At 33.8% G+C, this 24,461-nt stretch overlaps 2 protein-coding genes and 1 long non-coding RNA gene across 3 annotated transcripts; 2 read left to right on the forward strand and 1 right to left on the reverse strand.

Moving 5' to 3' along the window:
* The first annotated feature begins 529 nt into the window (after positions 1 to 529).
* On the forward strand, positions 530 to 4,996 carry LOC104900932 (plastid-lipid-associated protein, chloroplastic). Its single transcript, XM_010688465.4, has 3 exons — positions 530 to 1,095; positions 3,332 to 3,527; positions 4,421 to 4,996. The coding sequence occupies exons 1-3, from the start codon at positions 671 to 673 to the stop codon at positions 4,730 to 4,732; spliced, it is 933 nt and encodes a 310-aa protein (XP_010686767.2). The 5' UTR covers positions 530 to 670; the 3' UTR covers positions 4,733 to 4,996.
* Positions 4,997 to 14,166: 9,170 nt separating this feature from the next.
* Positions 14,167 to 22,205, reverse strand: LOC104900933 (probable pectinesterase 8). The gene is made up of 5 exons (XM_010688466.4): positions 21,707 to 22,205; positions 20,676 to 20,847; positions 17,759 to 17,965; positions 16,287 to 16,546; positions 14,167 to 14,609 (listed from the first exon to the last, which is right to left on the reverse strand). The coding sequence occupies exons 1-5, from the start codon at positions 22,132 to 22,134 to the stop codon at positions 14,414 to 14,416; spliced, it is 1,263 nt and encodes a 420-aa protein (XP_010686768.1). The 5' UTR covers positions 22,135 to 22,205; the 3' UTR covers positions 14,167 to 14,413.
* A 1,104-nt stretch (positions 22,206 to 23,309) lies between these two features.
* Positions 23,310 to 24,461, forward strand: LOC125492364 (uncharacterized). Its single transcript, XR_007268935.2, has 2 exons — positions 23,310 to 23,822; positions 24,200 to 24,461. It is a non-coding gene; the product is annotated as an uncharacterized LOC125492364 (long non-coding RNA).

Below are 24,461 nucleotides of genomic sequence, written 5' to 3' on the forward strand. Positions count from 1 at the left end.
ACCATTACAATGTGTTAAATTATATCAACAATACTTTTTAAATCAACCTGTTAAACAATAACTTGAACTTAAATTACAATGTAATTTACTAAATTTTTGAAACAAGACGTCCAATTTAGATAAAAAAAATCCAATGTTTTGAAGAAATAACTAAAAAGCACTCCACACATGTAATGTAAGTATGCAACCAAAGTAATCCACCGACATAAATTTTCTTTCAAAATAAAATAAAATTAATCCATACCCTAGTCCAAAATAACACTTAAGACTTTTGTATAACAAGAAAAAGACAAATAACTTGAACTTTCTAGGCTAACCAAATTATACATTTATAATCACAATCGATAATTACACATAATAAATGGCCATAAAATTTCAATTCTCATGTGTACATAATTTCCATGTGTGGCTAATAAAATCCCACAAATTATATTCTTTATTTTGGTGGTAACCATAATTTAAATTTGTCATAGAGTCTCAGTCTCACACGCAATTTTCAACACCAAAACTACCCAACACTATAAAATTACATCATCTACACAGTATCAAGTGCATTTCCGGCATTTTCTCCCCCACATCCCTTAAAACAATCAAAACTCAATTCAACAAATTTCTCTAATTTAACAAGAAAAAAAAAACTTTCTTTCTTGCTCAAATTCAATAAAAAAAAATGTCGATCATCTCACAATTTTGCCACCTACCCATAAAATCTCACAAATTACCCTCACAATTATTTACCCCGAAATCTCCTGTTGTTTCTCCCAGCACAGTTTTTACCACAGGGGTAAAAAGAGAAATTACGACGTTGAAAGTAAAGGCAAGCTCATTGGACGATGAGTGGGGACAAGAAAAGTCAACCTCGTATGGTAGCGCAGCGGTGGCAGTTGCAGAGGAGGAGTCAACGGTTGAAGTGGAGGAGATGAATAGGTTAAAAAAGCAGTTGGTGAATTCATTTTATGGGACAGATAGAGGGTTGAAAGCAAGTAGTGAAACAAGGGCAGAAATAGTGGAGTTTATAACACAATTAGAAGCTAGAAATCCTACTCCTGCTCCTACTGATGCTCTCTCTCTCCTCAATGGAAAGTGGATTTTAGCGTGAGTTTCCTTCTTTCCTTTTTTTTTTCAATGTAAACTATTGCGAAAATTTTCTTATACGATTGTTGCGTCACGTGAACATACAACCCTCTCATATTTTTGTTCGATAATTAGCCTATAAAGAAACTTATTGTTTTTCTTTAATATTTATTGTAGATACCATTGGCCTTCGATTAATGAAATTTCTCCTTAAAAAAAAATTCTCCAAATTGAGGCTAATGAGAGTAAAACACCCGACCAATAAGTTGGAAGATGAGAGCTCCAACTATTGGACTCCCACATGATTTCCAATATACAACCCTCTCATAAGTCATACCTATGAAAAATAGGGATTTTGGAAATTAATGGAAAATATAAGTAACTTTTAAAATATTTTAATTTGTTGGGAAGGTTTTAATCCTACACTGTGGGGATTTATCATGGTTGTAGACTTGTAGCGATGAAGGGGATAATATTTTCCAGCTATGTGGTTTATTTTTGTTTCGGGTTTGTTTTTTGGTTAATGAGGTGGTGGGGTTTTTATGATTAAGTTTTGCGGATTTTAGCTCCAGCTCACTTCAAACTGATTCTTGTTGAACTGAACTTAATTTATGTTGAAGCTGTTTGTGTTAAAGGTGAAATAGTATGTTTTTATTATAGTATGTGATTGATTTCATTTCATAATCTTGGCAAGTTTTGAAATAGGATGAAATAATTGTAAGCCACATACGGCCCGTTTGATAGTCATTAATAAATTGCGTTAATGAGAATGAATTATAAGTGTAATTTTATTAGGGAAGCACCATTAAGATCTCCCACATGATTCTCACCCTAAACTTGTGTTTTTGTCTTTAAGGGGAAGCGATTTTCATTACCGCTCATTACCACCTACAAGGTGGTATTGGATGGGAATGAAAATTCAAGAAGGAAAGTGGACACTTTAGGATATATTAGCATTACCATGGGAATGGACAATGATATTTTTCACAAATTTACACACAAATTCATTCCCATTACCATCATGTATGACTAAAACGGACCGTATGGTAATGATGTTATAGACACTTAAATCCGGTCGGGATTTGTTGTGTATAACGTCATAAGTATTCAAGTGTGTTTGGTAACACTAGTTGAAATTGATGCGTAGTCATCGAAACGGACAAAAGATTGCTAGTTGCATAACCATGAGATACTTTCTTTGTTTTTTTAGTTGCAACAATTCGACTTTGTATTTCTTCCCATTAATACCTAGAATTTAGAAAGGTAATTTTTCTTTTTTGAAAGAAATTTACAATTGGGAAGATAAGTTTCCATGCATATGAAACTCCTTACATTAAGTAATATTGAAGCTCCTTGCCAAATATAATTTTTCATTTAAGCACATCAAATATTTAAGCCCCATTAAGGTTCCTGAAAATCTGTTACGTAGCCTTTATAAATTAAGCTAGTTGGCAGCTACAAAAAATGAAATTGTTGTCAAGGATGTAATAATCTATCATTTGGTTATACTTTAGATAAATTTAGCAAAGGCTTATCTACAATGTCATGTTCTTCTGAAAGGGAGAAATCTGTTAGTGAGTGCTTAAACTTTATCAATACTGTAGCAGCCCAGTTCCCTGGTAATTAGTGGTGTTTACTAAATTAAGCAAGAGTGCAGGATACTCTTCCATTTTTCCTAACATCGAAGCATTGTTTCTCTTACTCTCAAGTTATTGTTGATAACGTTGCTAACAACCTAATTGACTTCATGATGTGATTATCGATGTTCATGAGGAATCACAAAGGCCACTACACAGAGAATGGTATTGGCTATTGAGTCTAGGTGCCATGTACAACTTTCCAGAGATTTGTTAGCTGTGTTAGGTAACATCTATTATGGACTTGTGGCAGTGTTCCGTTCAACCTATTTTGATTCGCTTAAGATATTACAAGTTCAAATAAGTTTCAATGAGTTATTAAATAAGTTCCAATAAGTGATAGTTTTATACAACTGTAATGTAATCGTTAACAAGGATACTCCGGTTCATCACTAAGATGGGCTCCTTATATCAGTATATGCCCATATGGATCTGTTTTGATATTCTTATAAGCTATATCTAAATTCTGCAAAGGCCACAATCCAGTATATTCTGTTTGCATCATTTTTCCAGATCATTGTTTGATTAATCATATATATCGGAGAATAATAAATCGAAAATCGCTTGAGTGAAATACCCCTCATTACTGGGATTATACATCTGAATCTTTCATTTTGCAGATACACATCATTTTCTGGCTTGTTCCCACTGCTTTCTCAGGGCAGATTACCGCTGGTCAAAGTGGAAGAAATATCACAAACTATTGACTCAGAGCAATTCACGGTTCAGAACTCTGTGCAGTTCTCAGGTCCTTTTTCTACGACATCTGTTAGTACTAATGCCAAGTTTGAAGTCCGCAGCCCCAAGCGTGTTCAGGTAACTCTCTAATGCTTTACTGATCATTTGTGATATGGAACTTGGTCAACAACAGCTTCACAGCACCACAACCTTTATGTTAGTAGTTTTCAGGAAAAAGTACGCATGCCTTTGGCCTAATTCAAGTGCTGAGTGTTCACGCTCATGCTTGAATGTGACTGTGAGTAGTAATTAAAATGATAAGATGATGGAGGAAATTTTAGACTAGATGCATGATCACTTTCATGTGAGCTTGTTGTTCGGGGAAAAAAAAGGGAGTAGCTCTGGAAGATTTTAGGCGGAATTCGGGATCCAAATTTATGCTTGGCTAAGATATAATTTCACAATTTTGCTTCCCTTACATTATACACGCCACAGTGTCATAAAGTGCAACACGCTTCCGATTCATGTTCTTTTCAATACGCTTCGTTCTATTTTTTCGAAATCATATTACCATGTTATTTTACTGTATTGCTATATATTATGAATTATTTGCTATTGTGTGAAGGATCTAATTTGCACCCTTTTATGCTTGTCTAATACTCCCATTGTCCCTAAATAATGGGCTTGTGATCTTTTTAAATTGATATAAAGTTCCATAATATCCTTTACTTTTTTAGACATTTACATCTCTATTTTACTAGTGTAGTCTCTCTTTTTTTGTCGAAATGTCAAGATATAGGGGAAAGTTCAAAGTCTCTACTTACTAAATTAGATCTTGGCTATTATATTGGAGAAAGTGGTAGCATGTAATTCATGCTGGTAGTCTTGCGCTTAATTTAACTTGTGATCTGAAACATATTAATATAACTGATTATTTCTTGAATGGCAAACTTTTCCTTAATTTTTTTCTGCATCTGATATATGTATTTCTTAAAGTGTTTAATCTGATTTCCGCAATCCTCTCCACGCAGATCAAGTTTATGGAAGGAGTTGTTGGTACTCCTCAGATAACTGACAGCTTAGTTCTACCTGAGAATGTCGAGTTTCTAGGACAAAAAATTGATCTTACACCATTGAAGGGTCTGTTCGACTCAGTACAAGACACCGCTTCATCAGTTGCAAAAACAATTTCTAGCCAACCGCCTTTGAAGTTTAACATTGCTCGAAATCCAGAGTCATGGTTGCTTACCACCTACCTTGATGAAGAGCTCCGTATCTCAAGGGGTGATGGAGGCAGTGTGTTTGTTTTCATAAAGGAAGAAAGTCTTCTCTTGCCTCCCTAAACCAATCATAATTAATAAACAAATCTAAAGTAATTCCCCTTAATTAGTGTATGTATAATGTACTCTTGACGGGGTCTCATACTATAATGTCACAATAATGCTACCACCAGTATCTGGGGCAAATGATTATACCGATGGCAATAAGGTTGCATTGCTACTTGTATATTGTAGCTCAGATTGAATTGCAGAGATTATGTAATATGTTCTCAATGATGAAATACACTTAAGATTTAGTTAATACAGTACTTTGTTATTATGTGACCACGTTTAATTGTGAACTTTGTACCAATTGAGCTGATAAATTGATCGATAAGTCTGTGGTGAACGATTATATTGAGCAAAGCTGCTTAACCATATAGGTTGAAAGTCGAGTTTGTTGTGCTTGGTACAAATTTTTGTTGCCCAGGAAGCTATTTAATTGTGGTTGTTTGAAGAGACAGGAAAACATTATTTGCTTGATACATGTACAGATCAGTACAAGACTTCCAACTTTGTACATTATTTAAGAGCTAAACAAAACAGAGAATGCAAGTCCTTATGGAAACACTAGTCTGAATTTGCCTACCAACAGTTCAACAGCACAGCCAATTGCGACCACATCCTCCAAGCCGGTTGGTGTTTTGCGTGCAATTTGTCCTGACCACCACGGCTGCTGCATCGCATGAAGCCCTTAGACTTTTGCGTAAGTCCAGCTTAAAGCAAGAGGTATTAGATATCTCTAAGTTTGTATGGACTGCAGCAGAGCCGGTTGGTGTTACAAAATATACAATAACAACAACAATGACATAGGTAAAGAGGGATCTCCTTTTCATTAATAATTAAACGAGACATTGTAATCCAATCTTCATGAAGATTTTACATCATTAAGTTGCCAATTGAAAATTATTGTTGTTTAGAATTTCATCTCATCCATGGCATCTACAGCAAAAGAAAATATCAGTACAAACCTGGTAAAAAACCTCTAGTATAATCCCTCTGTACTCCACAGAATTCATTGATATGTAGCATTTCAATATATACCGAAGATCTTTTGAGTCTTTTATACGATTTGCTAATATTACCTCAACCATGGACCGCCTAAAATCTTCCCTTGGATCATCAGAAGATTTCTCCATAGCAAGCATTAAAAGTAACCTACTGTTGTTATTACTAATGCTACTATTATTACTAGTAGTAGCATGTTTTACTACCTTCATTTTTTGCTTCTTTTTTCTTGCTTCCATTAGTCTTCTTGCTTGATCTTCCTCGCTTTCCTTAATCATTTGATCTAATCGTTCTTGCACCAAGAAATGTGCTAGACTCGAGATTGATGCATAACGGTGTGATAATCCCGAGCTTTCACTACCTTCTTCTGTTGATGTTCTGCAGTTACTGCAGCATAAAGACTTGCACCCTCCTGTGCTACTCTTGGACTTGTTCCTTCTCCTCTTCCTCTCTTGCATTATATTGGGAGACATTATGCTTAAGATTGTAAGAAAATTATGATGTTTATTGCATAATTAGTACCTAAACTGGAGAATAATCTGGCATGTGGGTCTGGCTAATTATTATGACTGTGTTCAGTTCTGATTCTAAGGATACTGAAGGATATCAGCAAGACATATTGGAAACATTTGGTATTTTGATTTGGATATGATGAGTGTAGTATTAAAACGTGTAATTTGGGTATTATTAAAATAATTAAGTGATTATGATGTTTTGTTTACCTTTTACTGTAATGAAATGAACTTTTTTGCTGGAAATTTTTTGATCTAGTGCTACTAGAATAGGGGACCATGTTCTTAGAATTCATCTTAGTAGGTTAGTAATGCTGAATATGATGGTAAAGATCAGGTTTGATTTACTTTACATGTCATGCTTGTGTAGTTTAAAGTTTTTTTGGGTGGTTCAATACAAGTTGCTTGTGTACTAGCTATACCATATCCTAACTGTAGATATCAAGACATTTGCTTTAGGTATCTTTAATTATATTATTATTACTAGGATTGTCCATTGGAAAATACCACTCTAACTTATCCATGCGGATAGAAATGATCGTCGAGTTGGCAAGCTAAACAACACATTAAATCACATAATAAGTTATGTTGGTCGATAACTAGTTAGTTGATTAGGTCTAAAGATGAATATATTTTTGAATAACTGAATTGGGTTAGGACAAGGCTGATCACCGAGTGAACTCCAGATAAACTCCAGTCGACTCAGCTTACTGACTACCTCTACTTCACATAAACAAAACATAATTTTTTAAAATTTGTGATCCATTCACATATGTTTGTAGATAATTATAACTTTGTGTGCTCGATATATACTAGATAGTAGATACACATTGAAATTGATTGCAAGTCATTCGTTATCCATCATAAAGATAAGCCTTGGTTTGGAATTAATTGCCACATTGTTCTACATTTGAATTTGAAATCACCATAACATCACTAAAATCTCTTTTATAATAGTTGTACCGTGACTATAATATCTGAAAGAGAGTAACAACTACTATTCTAGTCTCTTATCAATAGCTAATTAGTTATTCGGTCTGGACTATGTCCCGGATAAAAAAAAAATTCATTTATTGATATAATACTTTATGATAATAACACTAAATACAACTTAGCCTAGTGATTAAAACTTTAGTATATGTACTTGAGGTCTTGGGATCAAACTCTATACTATGCAATTTCTTAGTTTTTTTTATTGTACATGGATTACACGAATTAAAACTCCCTAAGAAGAGCGCCACGTGGCACAATTTCTTGTTTTCGCACGCCTTTTAATATATTTGTATAGATAATCTAGTCTCTTAGAGAGATGATAAGCTAATTTTGGATCAAAATATCCTCATTTTAAGTTCCTTAATTTGACCTATCTCGTGAAATTATAGTACATAAGTAACTTTTTCGGTTTTTTCACCAGGTACCCCTGTGGTTTTTAAAAATTCATGGGATACCCCTGGTTTTAAAAAAATGCACAAGGTACCCTTACTGTTTCACACAAATGTACAAATGCCCTTAATGACTAACGGTGTTAAGTTTCCGTTAGTCATATTTACCATTTTGCCATTGTTAATCCCCTAACCCTAAATCCTTAACCCTAACCCTAACACCCTACCACCCCCACCACCCCAGTCCCCTTCCCTCCCCACCCCAGCAGCCCCCACCCCCTAACCCCAACCCTAACGCCTCATATAACATCTCACACCCACCGTAGCCGCTCTGCCCTCCCCTCACCCAGAACCCCTCTACCCTTCCCCCAACCCACAACCATTCTGCCCGCCCCCTCACCGCAAGTCGACCCAGGAACTCCTTCTTCTTCATTTCTTTTTCTCTCTCCTTCTTCTTCATTTCTTTTTTTTCATTTCAAAAACTGATTTCGAAAATGGTTTCGAAAATGGTTTTCGAAAATGATTTCAAAATTGGTATTCGATAATGGTTTTCGCAAAAGGTTTTCGAAAAAGGTTTTCGAAAATAGTTTCGAAAATGGTTTTCGAAAATGTTTTGAAAATGATTTTCAAAAATGTTTTCGAAAAAGGTTTTCGAAAATAGTTTTCGAAAATGATTACGAAAATGTTTTGGAAAATGATTTTTGAAAATGATTTCGAAATTAATTTTCGAAAATGATTTTCGAAATCAGTTTTAGAGGAGGTGGTGGTTGTCGGTCTACAGGGAGATGGTGGTGGCTGCTGCTAGGGGAGGGGGATGTTGCCGGCGGTAAGGGTGGGGGAGAGGGGATGTTGTCGGCGATAGGGGTGGGGGAGGGAGATGTTGCCGGGGGTGGGGATGGGGGTGGGGGTATGCTGTCGAGGGTGGGGTGGGGGTGGAGGTGGGTTGGGTGGTGGGTTGGGTGGTGGTTGTGGGGTTAGGGTTTCAAGTTATGGGGTTAGGGTTTAGTTAGTTAATTAGGGCTTAATTAAGGTTTAATTAGGGTTTGAGGAGTTGATTAACCCTAATGAATAACGGAAACTTGACACCGTTAGTCATTAAGGGTATTTGGTGCATTTAACTTAAATAATAAGGGTACCTTGTGCATTTTTTTAAAATCAGGGGTACCCCATGAATTTTGAAAAACCACAGGGGTACTTGGTGAAAAAACCCTAACTTTTTTTTATGCAATTTCTTAATTTTTTTTGTGCGTTCTTGCATTAGATAACCAATTAAGAGTTAATAGATCTAATTCGCGGTTAATATGAAGATTAAGATATAACCTAATCCTCAATGAAGATATTGAAACCCCAATTATGGATCAGATAGTAATATCTTGTGCTTTATCATTGGACTACAAACTTTTGGTAGGTCAGGTTAATCACAAAAGAAAAGGAGGGAGGTTGCAGATTCAATGAAACAGGGCTTTTGCTTCTTGTTTTTGGAAACTTGAAACTAAGCACATGCATAAAAGTAATTGAATTCAGCTACAAAATTTGTCAATGGCATAAATATCTAACTTTTGCTGGACAAGCCAGATTAAAGTACTACTAAAAATCCCAAAGGAGGGAAAGAAGGTGTTCAGATAATGAATTCCTTCATTAGATCCATTTAAGGCACGAATTAGGTGCAAATCCATTGACACAAGACTTCCCCTTTACTTTGGTGCAAACATATCTATTATTTTTCCTCAAGCATGGTTTGTTAAGGGGAAGAAAAAGCACCCTAATTCAGGATAGTCTGGATCATGTTTGGCAATTAGTGGATAGCGGATTATATTAGCTAATATTTTGCTGATAACTTATTGTATTAGATGTTATGACTAACTTGAACGCATTAACTGTTTGTATGAAGGTGTTTGGTATAATCAATTATAATTTTTTTTATTGTTTAAATGTAATTTAAGGAACTTTAGGACATAATTTAATTTATTTCATTAAATTTAAACCTATAATGTCAAAAAGCTACTCCTTGCAATTTTTTCAAAAATAGCTTTTCATGTCCAATAAGCTATTTCATAACTCTCTTCACTGAACACTGGATTGTCTCGTGAAATCCTTTAATTTAATATGTGTTAAAAGACTTAAAACCTCTAATTTTACCCCAAACGTCATTTTACCAAACAAGACCTTGGTAATTGCAGGTAAGGCTATAAGTGCATGCTTGAAAGTTCGTGAAAAAGTAAAGGCAATTCTGGAATATTTAGGACAATATTGTATATACTTTTCTATAATCGTCAAATAGTAAAATTGGCATCAATACCCTAAACTAGAGCACAGGTGCACCAAACACCCCTAACTAAGACTTATAGTCAAAACACCCCAGAGTATGGACCCGGGAGCACTTCGTCCCATAACATAAGATAGGTGACCAAAATTCTAATTGTCGACAGGAGATTCTTAATATATTATTATTATTTTCCATTTCCCCTCCCCTTTTTATTTTTCTTTTTTACCCATTCTCATTTTCTCTCTGCTCTTCTCACGCCTGTTTGTGAGGAAGCTACAACTTTGATCCCTTTCCATCTTTGTTTTCATGTCTCCATCATCTTAAGCCAGAGTAATTGCTCTCTTCGTATCTTTACCTCAAGCTCCCCTTCTTGATTTATCACCAACCTATACCAATTGAGCTAAAAAACTATGCATTTCCTTGCTCACCAAATTAAACAGGAAACAAATTCCTGATACTCAAACCCTTCCCATTCTCTCTTGTGTGCGACTCTCTCTCCCTCTCTCTCTTCTGGGTTGCTTCGTTCATCGGCGCTGCTATCCTCGCTGGAAGTGTCTTAGTTGCGTGGAGTTGCGGTACGGTTGTGATGTTGATGTTGTTGTCGGCAATTTAGGTGTGTCACCAACATTACTGCTATGCACGCTCTCTCTCTCCTCTATGTGTGTTGTTGGTGCTGCCGCTGCTGTTCATATGCTGGTGGTAGTTGCTGGCAGTGTTGTCGCCCTTCTTTTCTCCGTGCCTTTTTTCGGTTTAAGTAAAAAATGTTATTTCACCAGATACCCCCGAGTTTTCAAAAAATTCACTAAGTACCCCCATGTTTTCAAAATTCACCAGGTACCCCTAAGTTTCAAACTAATACACTTAGATATCCTTAATGACTAACAACGTTAACCGTTGTTAGTCTTAACCCCAATTAACCCATAAATCAACCCTAATTAACCTAATTAAATACTAATTAACCTAATTAAACCCTAAAACCTAACTAACCCTAACCTAACTTCTAAACCTAAACCTAACCCTAACCCACCTCCCCACCCTCCTACCACCCCTACAACCCCCACCCCAGCAGCCCCTCCCCCTCCCCCACCCCCCGCAGCCCCGTCGCGAGCCCAAAACCCCATCCTTCCCCTACCCGTCGTCGCGAGCCCAAAACCCCATCCTTCCCCTACCCGTCGTCGCGGTCCCAAAACCCCCAACCCCTAGTCGCGAGCCCAGAACCCCACCCTCCCCCTACCCTCCGTCGCGAGCAGCTTCTCCGGGTTACTCAGCGAGACCTTGTTTGCAATTAAATTCACCAGGAGATGTCGAAAATGGAAAGGAAGTGGTGTTGTGGCAAGAGAAGGCGTAGGAGGAGGGGGGTTGTTCCGAAATCGAGGGTGGGGGCAATGGTGGGGGAGGGTTGGGGGAACTGGGTTTGGACTGCGGCCGCACGAGGTGGGGCTAGGGTGAAGGAGGCTTGAGGGGTGGTGGGAGGGTGGGGAAGGGGTGGTTAGGGTAAGGTTTAGGGGTTAGGCTTAGGATAAGGGTAAGGGTTAGAATTAGGTTTAGAATTAGAGGTTAATTAGGATTGAAACCAGAAAATTAGGATTAATGACTAATGACAGTTAACGTCGTTAGTCATTAAGGGTATTTGGGTGTATTTACATAAAACTAAGGGGTACGTGGTGAATTTTGAAAACATGGAGGGTACCAGGTGAATTTTTTGAAAACTTGAGGGTATTTGGTGATAAAACCGTAAAAAAAATTAGGGTAAAAAAGTTGAGAATAAGAAAAGGGGGAAAGTGGAAAATAATAATAAAAAATTAAGAATCTTCCGGCATCGGAGAGAAATTCCGCCACCTACATGATTTATGGTACAGAGTGCACCCAAGTCCGTACTTTGAGGAGTTGTTCTATAAGTTTTAGTTGCGAATGTTTGGTGCACCCGCTATAATTCGCGGTATTGAGGCCAATTTTACCTAATAAAATCGAACCAAAAGTTATTCGTGATTTATACTCCGCATGAAATAGCTTCATCTGAGTATATTTCAGCTACCTAAATAAATGATGGTGGACTCTACACAAAATGAAGTTATGACTCTTTCAAAAAAAAAAAAATGAAGTAATGAAAATATCCCAATAATCATTTCACGAAATTTTAGCTAACTATTAAAATAGTCATACTTTTAAATTTGGAAATAACATTGTTACTTTGTTAGTTGCATAATCAAGCTAATCTGATAAAATGAGACAGCAGCTTTTAGGAATATGTGTTTTATGTGTTCTTAATTCCCTGCATTATGGACAGCCAAAAAGAGGAGAATGATTAAAAAGCCTTTTGTTTTTTCTTTTTGATAAAGTTATAATATGTAGAATTGTAGGCTTTCAGTCTACAGCAAAAGAAGCACCAAAACATGCAAGTACAAAGTATCAAGCATGTGAAGTGATTAGTATTGCTCTGATATCCCTCCTTTATTGTTTGATTTGGTTCCCTAAGTGAACATCATTTCTCCATAGTAATTTATAAACAATACTATCAGATTTATCACTACCATTTGCGCAAGCTAGACTGTTCTCAATTAGGTACTCTCTTTGTTGCAACAGATGGTTTTAGGCATATATTTTTAGGGGAGATATATAACAAATGAAGAGTAAAAAAGTGTATGAGTGAGTTCAGAACCTAACTTCAAAGAAATACGGTGATATTAGTTTAGCAAATATATACTACTTCCCTTTCTTTTTAATCTACATCCTTTGTACTTTGACACTATTCGCATATTTGATTTTGACAATCATTTGTGATTTAAACACAAGTTAAACAATAATCATGTGAGGTTTTATTAGATTTGTCTATACATATACTTTCTCTATTTTTTTAGTTGCACTATTTGATTTTTGCACATTTTTTAAGAAAAAAGAAGAGAAAAAGGAAACTAGCCTACACCCTTTCCCATCTAATTAGTTCTCTAGATAAAGTTGAGGGTTCACAGATAAGATAGCATCATAATCAATCTTTGCCAAAAATAGAAATAGTGCAACTAAAACATAATACTCAAAAAAGGCAAATGGTGCAACAAAAAGAACATATTTAATACTAGCCTTTTGTGCACGCGATGCGTGCGATAATATTTTTAGGCCTAATACTAAGTAGTAAAGAAACTGAAAATGCAAGTTAGTATTTAAGTTCACCTCCATTTTGTGAATAAGATTCTTCCATGTTCTTTTTATGTTGTTATTCATTTTGTGATTTGAATAGTTTTTTTTTCTCAAGTCTTATATGCGCATGTTCTTTTATAATAAGTATGATGTTACTAAATATCGTCATGTTCTTTTTTTTGGTTTTATTCATTTTTGTAATTTATAATAGTTTTTGATATGGATTTCAGTAATTTCTCTATGATCCCAAAATTGTAACCGAAAAGTATAATACAATTTCAGTTTTTTTTTCCTTGTCTAACTTCTAAATTCTGATTTCACAAATTAATATTTAAGAATTTTTCATCATTTTAATTTTTCTCCTTTTCTAAATGTTCACACTTTGAGTTTTAATTATATTTGAAAGGAATTTTAAGTTTTTAATACACAATTTGATTTCGCATGAAATGGGCATTTTTATTTTTTTTTCTTTTCTTAATTTGAACACTTTGAGTTTCAATTATAGGTGAAATGAAATTTCAAATCTTGCATACACAATCTGATTTCGCATGAAATGGTTTTCGCAAATTAATGTAATTTTTTTTTTTTCTGAAAATGAATTTTTGCAAAAGTTGTTCGCAAAAAGGTTTGATATTGATTTGTTTTTCAAATTTAATTTTTAGTTTTTGTAAAGTTTCCTGATCATTTGAGTGGTTTGCGTGATTTTTATAATGTGATTTTCTCAATTCAATGAGTGATTTATAAAGTTTCCTCATATAAGTGATTTCTGAGTGATTGTTGAAAATTAATTTCCGGTGGCTTTGTTTGACCCCCATTTTGGTATTGAGATTCCTTTTGTAATTTAGAAAGGGAAGGGGGGTAAAATAGTCAGTTCAAAAGAGGACACCGTTACTCCCCCCTTCCCTTATGTAATAGAGATATTTCAAATATCAATTTTTTTACTAGTAGATATTAATAGTAAAAGTTATTTAATATATTCGCATATTTTTTTACTTGTTCGTAATTAAAGATATTAATAGTAGAAGTTATTTGTTGACATACTTGACAATTGGCAAGCATGAAAAGCATAATGTGTGATTAAAAAAAACAAGGCAGTGTGTTGCAACCAAATTAAGCTAACATTTGTATGTAGCAACTAAATTGAGACGGATAGAGTAGCATCAAACCATAGTGTAAACTATGCTTAAAAAGAAGCTTTGTTTTGAGAGGGTCGCAACTCGCTAAAATATTTACATGGTTACATGCTATATACTTCACTTTAGTTGGTAAAATTATGCAAGATTGTATATGAATAACAACTTGCAAAGCTATTTGCTCACTGAAGTAGATATTTTTTGTTTCGAATTTAGAACTTAAACAACCCTCCAATATACGTAATGTCTTCATGTAGCACATAGTAATTTCAACGACTTAGAGAAGGTGTAGGGGAATGGACAATAATATTAGTAGTATAACTCTCCAACCATTGATCTGCTTCAATGTATGAAACGTTAAGAAAAGGAGCCACTATAGTATCATTCAGCTTTTGCTCGTAAGCTACCCTTGTACTCAGATCTGCTCCTGGTCCTGAACACATATATTCCCCATAGAACACCGTCCTGCAAATGCAATTCGACATTATTATAGTATAAGAATTTCAAATATGTCACGTTAATTACCAGTTTGGATACTTACATTTAGTAGTAGAAGTGATTTCTTATTTTCTTTTACGAGATTGATTATACGAGCAAAAGTAACAAGTTTTTACATGCACATGCCATGACAAACAAGGCTACAAGAACAACTAATTAAAAGCACAATGCAACTTTAATTCATTTCACTTTACTTAATATTTAGCTAGCAAAATGATTGAAGTCTAACAAACTAATATCACTGACCTCATTTAGTCATTTATGCTAAGTACTGCACCTAAGTTCGTACTTTGGGGTGTTCTGGCTATAATTAAGTCGTAGTTAGGTTGTTTGGTACACTTGCGCTACAGTTCACGGTGTTGAGGCTAATTTTGCCAATATAATATTGAGAGCATGAAATATAAAGCAAAAGAAAGTTTATGTTTATATAAAGTAGAAAACTCTGTGTATCAAGTTCAAATCGTTGAATGTTGATAAAGTGAAAAACTTTAATTTATATAATAGATATTATCGAATAATAATCAATATTTAGGTTTTAAAATATTATCAGTATAATTATTAATATGAAATTCAAGTTTTATTTTTTCTTCCGATTGTGTGAATAAAGTTATATTGTCAATGTAATTTTTCATCAGAGTTTTTCACACATATGTAGAAGAGGAAATAATTCTCCTTATTATAATATTTAATTGAAATTCCAAATTCAATTCCATTATTTATTTAATACTCCCTCCGTCCCAAAATATAGTTTCCACTTCCATTTTGGTTGTCCCAAAATATAGTTCCCGTTTCCATATTTAGTTCCACATTTTTTCGTAATTTGTCTAGAAAATCGTGTCCCATTACTTATTTGCTTCTTGAATTTTGTTTTTTCCTTTGTTTATTCAACCAAAATGTTACAATTAATGCTATTTCACCAATTATTCTCCATTCTCTCTCCTAAAATCAGCTTTTCCCATACAATATTTATTTAAATAAACAAAAAATCTTTATTGTTACTCTTATATTCTACTTGCATAAATTACCGTGAAAAAAGGAAAATGGGAACTATATTTTGGGACGGAGGGAGTATAAATGGAAAATTTAAATTTATTAAAAGTGTATCAGACTTATTGTAAGGAGGATACCATTTTCCTACCCTTCACTTATATAATAGCTATATATATCCCTCTCCTGTTTTCTTAATTATAGAATGGAGGAAATATGATTAAAAAAAAAAAAGCTACAAAAAGCAACTGAAAGGACCACATTAATTTATTTCTCCTTGCTTAGTCAATGGGGTTAATCTATTTTTTTTTTTTAAGAAGAAGTGGCTGAGACCCCGCTCGAGTCTTAATGAGTCAGACACTTTGAAAATAAGGAAGAAGAGTAAGGGGAATCCCTACCCTCAAAGTGCCTCTAATAGGGATTGAACCCCCAACCTTGAGGTTGGAAGGGTGCTTTCTTACCACTAGACCAAGTACTACTTGGTAATGAGGTTAATCTATAGTTTGTTAGCAAATTGATCAAACTTTAACGTACGTATACAACTTTTAGCCTATCATTTTGGAGCAGCTTAAAAACTAACTGTAGTATCTTTAGTGGCCTACTAATTAGGACAGAAGGAATATTACATTAAGAAGACAAGAAAAGTGTTTAACTTACTGGTCATTATTTGGGTTGTTAAAGTCATTCCATCCCTCAGGAGCAATAATATCAGACATGGTGGTGTAAGCAAAAATTACACGAGAAAACGAACGCCATGCACGTCCAAGCCAAATCCTGCCTGTGCCTCCAATGCTGCAATTGTAGAATACGAAGCCCGAATTCTCATCTTGGGTAGCTCTTCCACTCGCTGTTACTGCTCCATTTATATATCTTTGTCCTGGTGGAACTGGGCTTGCTATGGAGATCATCATGCAATTCTAGACCATTGTTTTCATGGAAAAATGTTAGATAAACTTAAAGGGGAGGGGTTTCCGCGTGTGGAATAGGGTGCTAATTTAACAAGTCGAGCGTAATAATTTATATATTATGCTCGACTCGAGCTTTAACTGAATTGAACTTTGACCGAGTCAACTCAATTCAAGTTGGGTTTTTGACTAGAGTCAATAAGCAAGTTTGAGTTGATGTTAATCAAATACACTATATTTTGTAATTAGTACTACTCTCTATAGGTTTGGTGAGAAGAGAGAAAGCTATAAGAAGATCATGGAAAGGACTAAAAATGAAACTGCAATGTATAAGGTTATATTTGAAGTACTCTTTAAACCATGTTATTTTGGACTCAATTTCAATTTTCAGTTTAGCTTATTTTAGTCTGAAAGAACAAGACCTTAGTTTTCTAGGTTATCAAGTACGAATTTGATTTTTAATGGAATAAACTTAACTATTTTCATGCAAAGACTATTTGAAAATAAAATTAATTAGAGCCGTCAAATTACTAATGAGTTTATCGACTCAATTCAAATTTTGACCAACTCAAGTTCGAATGGTTTGTAATTAGACATGCTTGGAAGGTGGCAAGTGGTCAGGGAAAGGGTTAGGGGACGGTGAGAAGAGAAAGGGAGGATTGAGAGAGAGATAAATGGCAGAGTAGTTAGGGAGATATTAGTAAAAAAGTAAACACCAGCACTGTGTTTAGCAATTCAATCCGCAACATCTATACAAATATATTAAAAGGCGTGCGAAAGAAAGCATGTGTGCCACATAACACTCTCCTCAAATTTCTAATGCAAATGTTTTATGTCTATGTGTACTCCTTACTTTTAAAAAGATGTATAAGTACAAGGTATCGAACAAGTGACTTTTGAAATGAAAAGTAAGAGCTTAACCATCAATATACTATGACTTTTTTACTTAATGTTTCAAATAAAATATGATAACTTGTAATAATTATAATTAACTAAAAAGACTTAACTTACAAGAGAATATTGATGTCATATTCTTTTACCACAATTTCTTTTAAAGTATTGTTTTCAAATTCAAGTCTTTCAACTTTTTTTACTTAATTTTTTTATTTTTTAATGGACAAGAAATACGAAATGTAACAAAATAAATTTAAAAATTTAAAAATAATAACATATTTGTTTATTGTAACTGACTCGAAACATCGTCCAGAAAAAAAACTAGTTTACCTCATAAAATGATCTTCCATTGCCAAAGATGAAATCAATGGAACCTTGGATATAACAGTCTTTAAAATAATGACGCCCTCTATCATCATGAAGTGTGTCTTGAGCTCCAAAGAAACCGCAACCCCAAAAGGCTGCCTGATCACCACCAATTCTAATAGCCACTGCTTGTGCTCCCACTGCACCAGGACTAGGCATTGGAGCTACATTCTAAACGATAACAAATCTCATATTAATTAATTTCGTTGTAGGGTATGAGATGGTTTAGTTGTACAGTTTTATATCTAAGTAGTCAAAAACTATATATAATGAAGAATTGAAGACAAGGCCGGATTTTGACATGTGCATAAAGGTTTACAGCAAGGGGTCACATTTTCTAAGGTTCGATATTGAGGTTAAGTCCAGTTTTCCAAGTCACGCTTCTAATTATAATAGGGGCCTCATTTTGTTTTAAAAACAGAGCCACAAGAATCTAACATACTCGTAAACTCGTAACTATGGATTAACTCCGGGTATTATAAAATTTTAATAGTTGTCTTTTTAACATAGCAGTCATGTGTGACTTATATATTAGTTTTATATGCATGTGATGCGTGTGAAGGCATAAAAAATTCTTCATTTACAACAAAGATAGAGATATATATATAGTGATCTTTAATTTTTTTTTTGTTTAATTAAAGTAAGTAGTTGTCATATAAAATAGAGATTTGAATTGGTTTTGTAATATTTGTTGGTAGTTGGTGTATTTAGGTAATTAAAGGTGGACACCGAAAGATCAATAATTCACATATAAAATAGAGATATAATTGAGTATATAGGTGGAAAATAGAAAGAGTGGCTATATCAGAGGAGAAAAAAAAGTAATGATTCTCTAGATAAAATTGTTGTTTTTACATATTTACTAATCTATAGGTCATAAGAGATTACTTCAGAAAGACACTCCTAATATTCATATTCCAAATTAATCAATTGATATTGCTTTGAAAAGCAGGATTATAAATGGTAAGCTTCTTTAGTATTTGGATATTGGGATTGGAAAAGAAATTTAAGGCATCAAATGACTGCCTTAGCTTATATATAGTTAGTACTCACTATTGCCAAGAAAGCAAAATATATAAGAAATTAAGAATACAGTTTTTAATGTAAAAAATCAATTTTTTTTTTTTTTTTTTGATTGGGAAATTAAGTGAACCCAAAGGCTAACCCCTACCAAGGCTACTAGCCTTGTAGGAACTACCAACACATTGGCTGGTAAAGCATGCTAAGGAGATACCCCAACATAATGTTGGGGGTAAGGATCGAACCCCTAACCTCAAAGATCAGAGGGGAGTGCTCTACCACATGAGCTAGCTCTTCATCCTTTAAAAAATCAATAATGTATTGCAAAACTTATTCACTGATACTACAAGAAAAATTAGATTTAGGGACCAACCTAGGTAGTCACTAAAACAGGTAAATCGGTTACTAAACTGAGTTAACGACCGCCTGAGACCGATTTATGGTTGGTCACAAAATGATTTTAGCAACTGATTTTGGGTTTGTCGCTAATTTTGCGATTGATTAGCGACTACTTAGCTACTAACTCATAAGAAATCAACTAGGAGGAGGAGACTAAATTTAGCGATTGACACATTCATATTAGTATGGTAGTCGCAAAATACTAAAAAGAGTTTTTAAAAAATGAAATCAACAACAAAAATTATTGTTGATTTCATTCAAAGTAATAATATAGGACAACCTACTTGATTATACTACCAATTAATAATACCAAAATTACATATTAAAGAATCAAAATATATTATACATAAATATAAACTAAAATAAAATTTTTGTTAATAAGATATAAATTACAAAATGATCAAATTCTACAATATAAAAAGTATCAGATATTCACAAGTGTAAATAAATATAAGGGTTTTTTGTCATAAAGGACCTAATAAAATACAAGTTTTGTGGGGAAGGACCTAATAAATTTTTTTTTGTCAAAAAGGACCTAATAAAATACTTCTGATTGTGAACAGGAACCACTTTATGAATTTCCGGCCAAATTTACCATTTACCGACGTTGACCCTTTTTTGACGCCTAGTTGACTCTTTAATGTTTTGTAAATATTTTAACTAACTCAAACCTATTGAATTCTCACATATTCCTCCCAACAGCGCAATCTCCATTGAAGGGAAGCATCAACCTATTCGATCTTATCCTGCAACCTTCATCAAATCCAAGTTATGTTTTGCTCTTCAAATTTTTCTCTCTCAATGTTTAAGGGTTTTTGAAATTTAGGGCTCCTATTATACGTTTTTCCCAAAATCGCAAATTAGGATTCTTAATTTTACGGTAATTTCTCTTCTCCTCCTAATTTTACTATAATAGAAACAGAACATTAAAGAGTCGACTAGAGGTAAAAAAAAGGGTCAACGTCGGTAAATGGTAAATTTGGCCGGAAATTCATAAAATGGTTCTTGTTCACAATCGGAAGTATTTTATTAGGTCCTTTTTAACAAAAAAAAAATATTAGGTCCTTCCCCACAAAACTTGTATTTTATTAGGTCCTTTCCGACAAAAAATCCTCGATATAACTTTTGAGTTTACAATAAGAAAATTACAGTGTTGTAAGTGAAAACTAACAAAATTACGCATGATTTTGACCGTTAATATTTTTTATTACGAACATTTAAAAATATAAGTATTTTGATATTTGAAAATCTTATATTGAGTTAAACCTAACAAAATCCCGCGTAACTATGTTTGTTCTCAGGTATAAATCATAATTGATAATCAAAGTGATCAAATATGTGAATAGTGCCAAAATATAAATTAAGTAGATTGATAAGAAGCCGAGGTAATAGGATTTAGATGAAATTAATTACCATATAATAATATATTTTAATTTTGTAAAATTTCATATTGACAACTTACCATAAAACTTATGTTCTTAGCAATGAAGTTCGAAGAAAATACTTGAACTGACCCACTGGAAAAGGTTCCATGTGCAGAGTTGGCAGTATCATTCCAAACAATGGAGGTAGTGGCATAGCCTTGGCCTTGGAAGGTGATGTTTGGTTTGTTTCTTGGAATCATAACCTTTTCACTGATTGATTCAATAACCACCAACACATTACTTTCACCTCTCCACTAAAAGAGGAAAAACAATTAAACGTGATGCATACAAATAACATGCCAAGTGCAAGTTTTGTATTAAACTAAAAGGTTACGATATATGCAGTCTTTAGGGTTGCATATAAGACATGAATATACTATTTAAAATGGAAATAAGTTGTGAATTTATGGAAATATTGGATCAACCGATGTAATAAATGATCAATTAATGTAACTTATTTCTACTTTTAGCTTCTCATATACAGCCCTTAGGGCTGCATATAGCTTTTCCCTAAACTAAATTTAGCTCGTCTCTCACTCTCTTGTATGGTAAGTCGCATGTGATTTAATGATGTGCAACAGGATCCGGACTCATATACATGATACGTCACTTGTAATTCTATTTGTACTTGTCAGTAGTAACTGATATACTACCTCCGTTCTTTTTTAGTTGCAACGTTTGACAAATTGCACTATTCATGTTCTCTTATTTGATCACATTTATTGATTTATATGTTAAACAAAATATAGTCATGTGGGGTCTTGTTTGATTCGTTTCAATGTAAGCTTTCATAATATCAAATTTTTATAATTTTTACTTACATACAATTAGAGATAAAACGATTTGAAATTGTACATTGGCAAGCGTGAAAGTCAAAATGTTGCAACTAAATAAAAACAGAAAAACAGAGGTAGTAGTATACGGTTACAATTTTAGTAGTAAACTACAAAAGTACATGCATTTTCAGTACTTTGTTTATATTGATGGTCAATAATATAATTCAAGCTACACCATCAACTAACTAATTAATGATGCAGGACGTTACGTAGTTAGGAAAAAGAAAACTTACTAATACAAGCCCGAATTGATCCATATGATGATTCTTTTTTGGCTAAGAACTGGAGAAGCATCAACAGCTGATTGTACTGTTGTGAAGTTGCAACATCCTTTACTATCAACACATAATATTGATGTAGTATTGGTATCAGGAGGTGGGAAATCAGGAGGGAAATCATCACAAATATTGACTGTTATATTTTGATGATGATCATGTTTATGATGATGACTATTGTCATTATCATGATGATGATGATGGCCATGATGATGGCCATGGTGATGGGTTAACATCATGGGTTTGTAGTCTTTTTGGAGGATGAAACCTATCTTGTTGATATTTTTTAAGAATGGCTGCATAGAATTAGGAAGATAGTTTGTGGAGGTTAATGAAAAACCAATGGCAATTAACAACACAAATGATGCATTTTTTAGACTAATCATGATGTCTAATTGATTAATGGAGATGAATAATAATGGATGATTCTAAAAGTGTGGTATTATGTGATGATCAGCAAATATTGATGGAAAATTTTGAATATATGGTGATTTTATAGAGAATATGCACTTGAAGTGCAAGCATATAATTACATGCCTTGCAAATTACCCATCCAAACTTATATATACGTGAAGAATTTCTAAGTTACACATACCAAACCTCTAAGCTAAAATTTTGGTTTTATTAATCATTCTTCTAAAAAAATCATTTGCTTAGATTGTATCGCACACTTTATATGCATGCATGAAAGAAATTTGTGCACTCATGACTCAACTAGTCAACTTCATAGAGCATAGCTAGCAAGAGGTGGTAATTCAGTTCAACAGTTTAGTTATGGTTATATCCAAGCAGTTCAGTTCATATCACTTCAGTTTACAACAGTTAAAATTATTAACAGTTCAGTTCAGTTAACAAACTTTTCAGTTCAGTTTAAATATTCAGTTTATTTATGGTTATATCCAAACAGTTAATTCATTTAAATATTCAGTTCAGTTCAGTTGATCGATCAACTTTTCAGTTTTTCATAGTTATTTTCAGTTAAAGTTTGTTTCAGTTTAGTTGCAATTCAGTTTTGGTTTTTTATTTACAGTTTATTTCAGTTTCAGTTCAGTGTTTTTCAGTTGATTTCAGTTACAATTACTCCTAATTTAGTTTAATTCAGTTCAAATTTCAGTTGTTTTAGTTCAACCAACAGTTTATTAACCAAACTGACAGCTCTAAACATAGCTCCATACAGGCCAAAGTTATCCATGCATCATAATAAGGCATCTACTCCGTATAGGCAAGAGTTATCCATGATGCATCCTTTCACTATAGAATAATTGATTATTGTTGCGGTGGCACTACAAGAAAAAGCTGCAATTACGACCAAAAATTACGACCACACGCGTTTCTGGTCGTAAATAATGAGCATTTACGACCAGATATGCTAATTGGTCGTAAATAGGATAAATTATCTACGACGAGATGAATTGTGGTCGTAAATGCTTATTTTCTACAACCAGATCCATTTCTCGTCGTAAATAATGAACATTTACGACCAGATCTAGTAAACTGGTTGTAAATACTAGGGCCCAAATACCGCGTACAATATTTCACTCAAAATTCGATTAACCGCGTTCAACACTCTTCATTCCTCCTTATTATTCCTTGATTTCATTCATTTCCCTAATGTCATCCTTCAATTCCTCTTTCCAGATTTATTTTCTCTATCTTCCAGTTCCTCTTCTCTCTTCCAGTTCCTCTTTTCTCTTCAAATTCTTCTTCTCTCTCTTCCAGTTCCTCTTCTCTCTTCAACTTCGTTTTCTCTCTCTCTCTTCATCCTTTTCTATCATTTGTTTTCGTAATTTTCAATTTGTTAGGGTGCATTATTTTTTCCCCAAATCAATTTAGGGTTTCCACTTTCAATTGTCTCCAAAATTTAAACCCACAAGATCGTATCTCAAGTTTGTAAACCCAAAATTTGGTTTTTTTGGTTTGAATCTCAAAGATTTGGGGTTTTCACAAGCTTTCATTTGAAGATTTGGGGTTTTCACACAAGATCTGTTCGATTTTTTGTATTTTCTGGGTTCGAAAATTTATGGGTAATTTGCAAAGATCTGGAATTTGGGAATTTGGGTTCGAAAATTTGTGGGTAATTTTTTTTGTTTAATTTTCTTCGACTTTTCTAGGTTTGGATTCGAATTTTACGTGTTTTATGCGCTTGAATTATGTGGGTTTGGGGTTTGTAATTTTGGGGGTTTTGGGTTGAATTTAATGGGGTTTTGCGATCTCGAATTTTTCTGGGTTAATTTTTTCGTTTTTTATGTTGTTTTTCGTCCAATTTTGTTGGATTATTTTCGACAATTTGGTGGTGTGATTATGAAATTTCTGGGCTTGAATTATGAATGTGTTTATGCGAATTTGGTGTTGTGTTTATGCGAAATTCTGGGCTTGAATTGTATGAAATTTGGTATAATTTTGTTCGTTTTGTTTAGTTTGCCAAATTTGGTTCTAATTTTTTTTAATCAGGTCTGAAGGAGTGCGCGTGGCGAGGGAGCTGGAATGCGGCCCGAGGGAGACTCACTGCCTTCAATCAGAGCTGAAGGGGCGTGGCTGGGCGGTGGTGGAAAAAAAGGGTTTTAGTTTTTAGATTTTATTTTTTGATGAACAATAAATTTAGTTAATTTAAGTTTTTTTTGTATAAATTTTAGTTTTGAGATTTTATTTTTTCTTTTGATTTTTTGTACCAAAATTCATCAAAATTATTAATAAAAGTATATTATTAATTTAA

This window comes from Beta vulgaris, chromosome 8, assembly GCF_026745355.1.
Source record: "Beta vulgaris subsp. vulgaris cultivar EL10 chromosome 8, EL10.2, whole genome shotgun sequence".
Taxonomy (NCBI): domain Eukaryota; kingdom Viridiplantae; phylum Streptophyta; class Magnoliopsida; order Caryophyllales; family Amaranthaceae; genus Beta; species Beta vulgaris.

What these genes read in the sequence shown, in the direction of transcription:
- LOC104900933 (XM_010688466.4), bottom strand. Translation starts at nt 22,134, where the DNA reads ATGATTAGTCTAAAAAATGCATCATTTGTGTTGTTAATTGCCATTGGT. An exon ending in CTAAGAACATAAGTTTTATG is followed by an intron (nt 17,966 to 20,675) that starts GTAAGTTGTCAA and finishes GTTATCGTTTAG; the next exon opens with AATGTAGCTCCAATGCCTAG. An exon ending in AACAACCCAAATAATGACCA is followed by an intron (nt 14,610 to 16,286) that starts GTAAGTTAAACA and finishes TTGCATTTGCAG; the next exon opens with GACGGTGTTCTATGGGGAAT.
- LOC104900932 (XM_010688465.4), top strand. Translation starts at nt 671, where the DNA reads ATGTCGATCATCTCACAATTTTGCCACCTACCCATAAAATCTCACAAA. An exon ending in AATGGAAAGTGGATTTTAGC is followed by an intron (nt 1,096 to 3,331) that starts GTGAGTTTCCTT and finishes TTCATTTTGCAG; the next exon opens with ATACACATCATTTTCTGGCT. An exon ending in GCAGCCCCAAGCGTGTTCAG is followed by an intron (nt 3,528 to 4,420) that starts GTAACTCTCTAA and finishes CTCTCCACGCAG; the next exon opens with ATCAAGTTTATGGAAGGAGT.